Source organism: Fistularia commersonii, chromosome 20, assembly GCF_037954325.1.
Source record: "Fistularia commersonii isolate RoL2024-O1a breed Wild chromosome 20, RoL_Fcom_v1.0, whole genome shotgun sequence".
Classification (NCBI taxonomy): Eukaryota; Metazoa; Chordata; class Actinopteri; order Syngnathiformes; family Fistulariidae; genus Fistularia; species Fistularia commersonii.
Window position 1 is genome coordinate 15,213,263 of NC_141303.1, and position 10,197 is coordinate 15,223,459.

General features: G+C 47.8%; 1 protein-coding gene across 1 annotated transcript in view; it reads right to left on the minus strand.

Annotated features, from left to right (window-relative positions):
• The window catches only part of man1a1 (mannosidase, alpha, class 1A, member 1), a 91,771-nt gene extending 89,409 nt beyond the window's left edge, over positions 1–2,362 (minus strand). Inside the window, exon 1 of the mRNA XM_086167376.1 lies at positions 1,522–2,362. Within this exon, the coding sequence (XP_086023502.1) occupies positions 1,522–2,034 (513 nt within the window). The 5' untranslated portion in view covers positions 2,035–2,362. The remainder of the gene's footprint in view (positions 1–1,521) is intronic.
• Positions 2,363–10,197: the final 7,835 nt, after the last annotated feature.

Genomic DNA, 10,197 nt, shown 5'->3' on the forward strand with positions numbered 1-10,197 from the left:
AACAGTCAAAAGACTCACTGTCGACTGCCGGAGTCCCATCATGGACATCTAAACATCACTCCCTGATCCTGGTGGTCTCTACTGAATTCCCGGCCTCCTCTAAGAACTGCGGGCAATCTGGAAAGCTCTGGACCAGGTCGTGTTCCCAGAGAAGGTTCGGGGTGGGTGTCAGTGGAAATGCAAATTCCAGGTGATCCAGGAAAACCTCTGGTGGGAGTTCTGGTGTTTCTGAACCCGTCAGACCAGAGGTGGGTGAGATACCCATCTGCTTACATCGTGAGCTGAGCTTCCAAACCCTGCCGATAACTTTCCAGAGGTTCTCACAAAAAAAAGAACGTCTCATGAAGGGAAAAAAATCTGCGTCTGCTTTCGTACGTGACCACCTTCTCAGACGATCGATTTAACGACATATAGATTATCTTAACTTAACCCTGAGAGCTCGGAGTCATCATGGAATATCGACATAGCCATGAATACATCACTTTGATACATCAAGGAACTCGCAGCGCAAATGCGAGGACACGTTCTGCCCCCCGGAGCGTCTGAAAAAGGGAATCAGTGATGTGGACACAATAGCAGTGATATGAAGTCGGCGGCGTTGCTTCCACCTTTTCAACTCGTCCACCTGACAGAATGGGCGAGACAGTAAATCACCGTGAGCAACCTGCTAGGGGCTGCAGGCCTGACTTTCTCGCTGGCTTCAGTGGCACAAGACTCCTGCAGACAGATGGATTTACAAGAGAAGGGTGGTGTTCTTGTCTAAGTCTTCTTGTCATGGCACGTGGGTACAATTATAAACAATCACAAGACCACGAAACTGTCAGGGCCATAAGTAAGTCAAGCATGAAACTGCATTATTCAGCGGCTGGGTTTCCAGAGTCCGGGAGGGGAAGAGGTCCGGATGGAGATCAGCAGGATCACCAGAAAGCTCGTTTGGCTGTTTAAATCCACGGCTGACACAGATCCCTGTACGTGGATTGGTGAAGACAGGTAAATAAGCCCTGGGGAAGAGGAGGAGGAGGAGAAGGAGGAGGGGGGATCCTACATGCGGTCCATCCCTCTCTCAAGACTGCTCGGAAATGTGCCTTGCAGTGGCGCAGACGTGCCGAACTCCCTTTGGGAAAGGGACGAATATGCACCGCACGTCCCGCGTTGAGCCCACAACGACAGTGACAACAACCGAGCGGCTCTCGGTGAACCGCTTGGCGTTTTCTGACGTTCGGCTGAGACACATCCCCTCTAACCCACTTAGATGGTCCGGAATCCCAACTTTTCCACGCACAACTCTGCTGATTACTCGCCCCGGCGGAGGGAACTCGCGGACTGGGCGTGGGAGCCCGATACGAAAACAACACGTCAAATGCTATTTAATCCACGCGGGACGCCCCCGGTGGGAACCGAATTGAACAGGTTGGTGGGAAGGGGTCAGTCGGCGGTGAGCAAAGCTTAAAATCTCGGGGACGAAGGGAAAGAAATTGAGTCGCAGTCGAAATGACAGCTTTCTTAACGGGGTTCCCTTACCTCCTTGATCTTCGCCCGCCTGTCCCGGGTCTCCGGGTCCAGGGGTTCGCGTCCGGTGGCTCCAGGCGGCCGCCGGTATTCGAACGACGGCAAATGGTTGACATCCTTCCCGCCCTGGACGCGAGTGTCCTTAGCAACTTTCTCCTTCTCGTTTACTATATCCTGCTGGATCTCTTCGGGACGCTTCTGTAGGGTGTCCTTCGCCTCAAGCAGAGCTTTCTCGTGGTCCTTCCGGATCTTTGCCAGCACCTTCTCTTCGGCGCCCGCCGAGCCAGACTCTGCGCCGCTGTCCGCGCCGGTGCGGGTGTTAGTCTCCACCGCAGACGAGTGGAAGAAAACTCCGCTGAGCAGCTTGGAGGAGTCCGGCAGGAAGAAGATGGCCCCGAAGCACAGGGTGATGAAGGCGCTGAAGACGAGCAGCAGGACGAATTTCTCGGTCAACCTGAAGGAGCTGGCGCTGGCAGACTTCCGGTTCGGGGCGGCGGTAAAAGGTAGGAGAGTTGCCACGGGCATCTTTCCCCGCGTCTTCCTCCCGCGGCGAAGCCGAGCGACCCCCCTCTCCTCCTCGCGAGGAAGGAGGAGAACAACCCCGGCGAAAACTACTGGAAGACGGGACTCGACGCCGCGGACTGAAAGGTTGAGGGTGGCGACGAGCAGGGTGGAGGTTCGACTTCTTTAAAAAAAAAAAAGGAGGGGAAGGTGGCGGGGTGGTAGGCTCAGAGATCCATGTCCGGACTGAGGGGCCGCGGGTTCTGACGCGGGGCAGCGGCGGAGGATCCTCCGGTGTGAACTTGAAGTGGAGCGCGTCCAACACGTCCAACGGCTCTACAGACTCTCTCTCGCATACGGCTGCTGGGGGGGCGTAACTGGCAGCTAAGCTGAGCCAATCAGCTCCCGCCCTCTGTGAGTGTTGGGCGGGGCAGAGAGTGGGGCGGGGTAAAAGGGGCGTGGTTTCGAGGACCCAAGTATAAATTTGTGGAAGCTCGTGACAAAAGGTTTACTTGACACGTAGCGCGCCTACGAATTACTCTTCCGACGTCCTGGAAATGTTACTCCGTGACGCGTTCGGTCACCTGGACGCAACACATTGCTCACAAGTACTTTTCGATTATCTTAATAAACAGATGGAATCGATCGCCTCTCCACGTTATTGAAGTAGAAACTCAAATTCTGTGAGATTAGGAAAGTTATGTTAACACATGTTTAAATTCATTCATTATTCACGGCCCTTATATGGAGCCTGTCCCGGCTGGCATAGTGCAAGAGGCAGCGTTCACCTTCGACCTGTCAATCACAGGTCAACACAGAGCGACATGCAACCGTTCACCCTCTCATTCACACACCATAGACAAACAACCATTCACCCATTCACACGTCACAGAGAGACCTACAACTATTCACCCTCTCATCCCATTTCATAAAGACAAACGATGTTCTCTCATCCAGTCACACTTCAGATAGAGGCAAACAACCATTCACTCTCTCATTCACATGTCAAAAAGACACATAACCATTCACACATTCATACATCACATAGAGATAGACAACCTTTCACTTGTTCATTCATCTCACATCAAGACAAAACCATTCACTCATTCATTCTCATGCCATCAGCGAACCGCTGTTCACTCATTCATTCACAAGTCAAAAAGACACACAACTGTTTACTCATTCTTTCACATGTCACATAGAGATATACAACCATTCACTCTCTCATTCACATGTCATAGACAAATCGTTCATGCATTCATTCACACCATATAGGATTTTCAGCTCTTTCACAGGGACAAACAATGTTCATTCACACATGCACATTTCAGAAGACAGAAGTAAACAACCATTAACTCATTGCACATCATTTCCAGACATTCACCCTCTCATTCACTGGTACTCACATATATACATATAAATATAAATGTGTTTCAAATACTCCCAACTCCAAATAAAGAAGCTTATTTCATGAAATAAAGACGCTTGTTTACTTGCAAAAACACAATAGTTTTCGTGTGTGTGTGTAAGATAGCTAATAAACCAGGGGGAGGAGGTTGGGGGGGACGAACCAGCTTTTGTTTCCTGCAGATAACAACATTAGGTTAAGCTAAAAAAAAAAATGAATTTGTGCAGCTGCTTCTGGCGACCGTGCAAACTGTCTCATGTGATAGTGAGGCAAAAGGCCACGATAACGACTACACCAACGTCTCGTGTCTTGTTTTCATAGTACAGTGATATTATCACTGTGAAAAGACATGGGTAGTGTATATACTGAATGTCTGTGTCACTCTTGCTCTTTATAAATATATATATATATATATATATATATGCCCCACTTGCCAATCTTGGAAAGAAAAAGTCAAATGAAAAAAATAATTAAATGGCTATATTTATCAGTTATGTGCACGATAAAGGTATTTTTCATTTAACTTCAGCAGTTTTAGATTATTTTTGATTCAAAATGGCTGGATTTTCACATTTCCTGTCTAAATACTGAGAAGAGAGTTAAGAGGCCACCGACTGCTGAGCCTCAATGACGGATGACTGCTGGCATGCTGTGCACTAAACTGTATTGCTGTCTCCATTATGTCACTTTTAAAATGTTTAAATGCTTTTGCTATATGAACTACATTTTCAATGTACATTGTTTTTTTTTTATCAACAACTGTATATGTGTTACTCGTTTCTTGTGGTGAGCAATCAGAATACGTCTGCCAGGAGCCACTAAGTGAGGCATGCAGTTCTCCTGCTTCATGGTAGGGGGCGCTCATGATTCCAGGGATTCTTTCACAATCCAATTTTGTAAATCTGATTATGTTGAAGTCAGTGCCTCACCAGCCAAGAGCCTCACCTCCACCTCCAGAGTAGTGAAGAAGCGTTCTCTGGAGTGACCAACCATGCTTCTCCATCTGGCAATGTGGGGGATGAGTCTGGGTTTAGCGGTTGCCAGGAGAATGGTTCTTGTCTGATAGCATTGTGCCAAGTGTGAAGTTTGGTGGTGGGGGGTTGTTTTTCAGGAGCTTGGGTTGGCCCCTTGGTTCCAGTGAAAAGAACTCTGAAAGCTTCAACATACCAAGACATTTTAGCCAATTCCGTGCTCCCAACTTTGTGGGAACAGTTTGGAGCTGGTCCCAACTCTACTGTGCACCAGTGCAGAAAGCAAGGTCCATATAGACATGGGTGACAGTCTGATGTGGATGAACTTGACTGGCCTGCAGAGAGTCCTGACCTCAACCCCATAGAATACCTTTGGGAGATACTGAGAGCCAGGTCTTCTCATCCAACACCAGTGTGCGATCTCACAAATGTGTTTTTCGAAGAAAAGTAAAAAAATCCCCAAAACACACTCCTGAACCTTGTGGACAGCTTTCCAAGAAGAGCTGAAGCTGTTCTAGCTGCGCAGGGTGAACCCATGTCATATTGAAACCTATGGATTAGGAATGGGATGTCACTTAAGTTAATATGTAAGTCAACGTAGGTGAGCCAATGCTTTTGGCCATATATACAAAATACACTCAAACTACAAATAACCTGGTATAGCGAATAATCAACAATATTAGATTAAAAAATGTGAAAAGGCCGCTAAAGGTCTCAATTTCAGGAGATTAAATTAATATCTTTGAGTCCAAAACCTCCATGGAGAAACGTGTCTTGCCCAGGGGGACTGCAGCACGACACACCTTCAACCGTCACAACATCCCACTGTACTTTTAACTTCCCAGCTTCACTTCTCTATTTTGATTGGCGGTGTTGTTTTTAGATGCACTAATTCCAGGAGACCATCAAACTGGCCTCATCATTGGCGGATTTTTATGGCCTCGCTATTCAAGCTGCCACAGTGGTTTTAAAAGCACGGCCATCTGGAAGACTCTGACCACCTGACTTCATAACATTAAAACAAATTTTTTTTTTCAAAAAAGGAAGTCATGGTCCTAAAATTTGAGATGGGGAAGAAAACAGAGCTGATAGAACGGAGGTGTACAATGATGTGGAGTAGAAGAAGAAGAGGAGGACGAGTCTCACAGCTATGTTGACCGGCAACCTCCAGGAGGTTTCTGTTTAACGTCCAGATGAAGATGTTGGCCATGGTTGCATCAGACAGGTTAGAGCTAGTTAGAGCTTCCTCCTCACAGGCAGGAATCCTGCTTGGATTCCTACACAGGGAATTTGTGTAGACTACATGTTCTTGTGTGAGCGGACGCCGTTCACCGGCTAATATGCCAACTCCTATCAGTGTCGAACCACTAACCTTCCTACTTCCGATCCTTCCTGGCAAAAACAGAAAGAGCGGATGTTCTTGGGCGTCTTCTGGGAAGGGAGATTTAGGGGACGACTGCTGACGTGAAAAACCAGACTCCCTGGATTGTATTTGAAGCTCTGTCTTCTCAGCTCGGGAAATATTATCATCTGCGGGTTACGCCATGGTCAGACAGAATACAGAGCAGAATCCCAGGGCTCCTCAAACGGATACCAGCTTGGGATGGAGATATGATGCAAATTAATGCAGAGGCATGGACCGGAGGGCTGGAAATACTCCTCCCAGAGAATGGATGCAGACAAAGAGGAAGGATGGAGATACTAGTCGGGGGGGATTATTATTTCTGGAAGTCTGGTGACGGAAATTGCAACGACAATGCGGAGATGAACTCCTCCAGTTCTTCCCAAGTGGATTTAGGGTTATTGATCCTCTTCCCATTTGGTGAAATTTAAATCGACAGAACTGTTTTCCTCTTTAGGTACAATTCAAAGTCCAGAGGTCAGAAGTATAAATGTGGGGAGCACCAGACTGGAATGCTTTTGTTGTGCCGACTCAAGATGACTTCACCGTGGTCCAGGGGTTTTATGTCCCAAGAAGGTCCACTGTCAGCAGTTTTACTCCCCTGGTAGAACCAGCCAAGGCAAGCAGGTCAGAGGTGAGGTTCCACAAAAAGTGTGATTCAGAAGGGGCCTCATGATGACAAACATGAATGGCAAGTCTTGGGCAAGTGCCTAGTGGTTGGGGCCCCCCTTCTCATGGGATCTCCATCTGTAGGTGGGGCAAAGGGTTCGGCCGCAGAGTGGGCCGGGTAGTAGCCAAAGGTGGGGACTTTCGTGGTCTGATGCTCTGCGGCAGAAGTTTGGTGCGGGGACATGCGATGTCACCTCTCGAGTGGAGAACATACCTGAGCTGGTGCATGAAGCTGAGAGGTTCCACCAAGTTCAACCAGCCTCCTTAAGAGGGTTTGGACTCCACTCCAGAGTTGCCTCTAGTGACCGGTGCCCAGCAGGTGTAAACATACATATTGCCCCCCTGGCTCGGTATCTCTAGGTTGGGGTTAACATCAAGAGATGAGAGAGTGGACTTCTCTTCGGGAAGGGGGACTGCATCTGCCGGTGTTCCAATGCATCAAGCTGCAGCTCAAAGAACCCACTCTTTCTGGAGTCCTTGAAGGGGATGCTGGAGAGCATTCTAGCAGGGGACTCCCTCCTTCTTCTGGCAGACCTCAACGCTCTGGTGGGCAACAACAGTGAGACCTGCAAGGGCATCATCTTGTCACAGGACTGCTGGGCTCATCGCTCCCTTGCCTTGTACTCTCAGGTAAAGAGAAGGGTGGAGCAGAACACCTGCCCTGTCGCAGGGCAGGCAGCAAACATCAGGTCTCAATAAGCAGCAGAAGAGTCGCCCCTTCCCCCAGGTCCAGGACCGCAACACACACTCATCATTAACCAGCAGATATGCCACCAGGCTGATGTGACATTTTGTCGGTGGGGGGAAATGTCAGCGGGTAATCCTTCGAAGGGGCCGGGCCTCGCACGCCTCCACATCGGTGTAGTGGGAAAGTGTAAAGCTCAACTGCAACGTGTGTTTAACGCTGACATTTCATAAAATGACAGTGAACCACTAACAACCTCCAAGTCCAGCAGAGAGGAGGCTAGCACCTGAAGCTCTGACACGTCATCATTTGTTCCTCTCTCTATGATCTATGGATGAGAGGGTGAATGAGGGTATGTCTCTGTATTACTTACATGTGAATGAGAGGGTGAATGGTTGTATGTCTGAACATGACGTGTGAATAAATGAGTGAGTGAGTTTAAGTCTCTTTATAACATGTGAATGAGAGGGTGAATGAGTGTATATGTTTATATCAAGTGTGAATGAGAGGATGAATAAGTGTAATATAGACAATATTACATGTGAGAGGGTAAATGGTTGTATGTCTTTGTATTATGTGTGGATGAGGGAGTTAATATTTTTCTGTCTCATTATGACGTGTGAATGAGAGGGTGAATGGTTGTATGTCCGTGCACGATGTGTGAATGAATGAGTGAACAAGTGTATGCCTCTATATTATGTGTTGATGAGAGGTTGAATGGTTGTATGTCTCTATATTGAATGAATCAGTGAATGAATGCATGTCTTGATGTGACATGAATGGGAGGGTGAATGGTAATATGTCTGTACATGATGTCTTCATTATGTGTGAATGAGACGGTGAATAGGTGTATGTCTATATCATGTGTGAATGAAAGGGTGAAAGAGTGTATATCTGTACATAATGTGTGAATGAATGAGTGAATCGTTGTATTTCTCTATATTATGTGTGAATGAGAGGGTGAATGGTTGTATGTATGTGCATGATGTGTGAATGAATGACTGAATGAATGAGTAAATGGTTGTATATCTCCATTTGTGGCCCTGTGATTGATTTAAGGTAAACTACCCCTCGCCCAATCACAGCCAGAATAGGTTGCCACCCCTGTGCAACCCTGACAACAGGATTAGACCAAGATAATGAATGAATGAATGAATGAATGAATGAATAAATGAATGAATGAAGGTCTTGTTCCACAATAATCCCATTGTGTGATAATCTAACACAAGCAGACTCTATACTTTGACCCCAACCTCAGAGAGTTGCCATAACACACTCACACACACACACACACACACACACACACACACACACACACACACACACACACGCACACACACACACACACACACACACACACACACACACACACACAATGTACCAATGAGACCTCTTAAAGTTGGCTTTTTAACTGCTGTTTAAGCATGGTTGGCACAGCACGTTAAGGACGCAATGAGAGTCTGGACCTTCTGGAAGAACCGGTGATTTTACAAAACACAGTGGAACAGAGTTCAGGGCAGGTTCTCAACACCTGACTGGGGGCAAAGCCAGGTCCAGAAAGAAGATATACCAGTGATGGCAAACAAAGAAACAAAGAGACACAGAAGTTCGGACAAAAAACCTCCTCATCCTTTCTTGAGGAATTCTGCTCACTGAGGCAGCTGGACTTGAAGACTGAAGAAAAACCAAAGGCGCCCCTGGAATGTCTTCAAGTGAAGAAATTCAAGTCCAGTTGCCACGACAAGAAAAAGAACTCCTGCTCCTGCAAGGCTGGAGGCTTGGAAGAGCTTCAGGGGTGAGGGGTGGGAGGATGTTCTGGAGATCAAGGCCGGTAGTGGAGATCTGGGGAGGAGGATATTGACTTTGGAGGAGGTCTAGATGAAGACCAGACATAGAGGGAACGAGGACAGGAGTTAGTTTGCGTGAGAGGAGATGATTGGCCATGGTGACCCTGAAGGGAGCAGCCCAGAGGACTAAAAGAAGAGGTCAGTCTGGGACTGGAGATCTTTGTGTTTTGAATCAAGTTGACACATCAGGGTGTCTTCCCCCAAGAGGCTGATGACAATGATGACCAGCAACATCTCAGGAGCCGCTATTAGCCACTAGGGAGGAGGGAAGAAGGGAGGAGGGAAGGCCAGAGCCCTTGGGACATGTGACACGTGGCCGGTTGGGTAAGCTGATGTGGAATTTCATGGCTGAGTGAAAGACAAAAACAACCCTCCCCTTTTCATCTTCCACCTCCTCTACCTCCACCTTCTCCTTCTCCACCTCCTTCTCAACCTCCACCTCCACGCATCCCGTCTGTCTGTAATATTAACTCAACGAAGAAGTCAAATGTCTGACTTCAGCTCCTTTGAATGAAGCCGCGCAGAGGAGGAAGGAAGTGGACCGAGACGCTGAAGTATGTCAGCAGTGTGTGTGTGTGTGGGTGTGTGTGTGTGTGTGTGTGTGAGTATCTGTGACCGAGTGGAAAGTACAGGAGAGTGTGGGGACAAAACGTAAGCCTCTGCTCTGAAAAATAACCCAGATAATGAAAACAGAAGGCAGGAAAGATCCCTAAGCCCACCCATGCATTCATCCATCCATCCATGCATCCATGCATCCATCCATCCATGCATCCATGCATCCATCCATCCATCAATCCATCCATCCATGCACACACCCATCCATTCATCCAACCATCCATCTGTCCATTTGTCCATCTGCTATCCATCCATTAATGGATCCATCCATAGCTGTATACCAGGGACATTGTCCCCTGCAGCCAGTGCTGAGTCTTCTCCAGTCTCCTCCTCTTCAGAGGAGGAGAGGGTTGAAGAGAGGGTTGAGTGGAGGCAGACGATTGGTCATGCAGGAAGCAACTCGAAGTAGACGAAGTTGTTCTATGTGCTTCACCTGCTGGCCGCAAGCCATGGAGATGGACAGCATGACTGGGTGGAGGATGAGGAGTAGGAGGGAAGGGGTGACAGATGCCTGCTGCCATTTTGAAACTCTAATTCTGGGATGGCAACTTGTCTAAATGATGACATTCGTTTCTGTGATTACTCTCTCT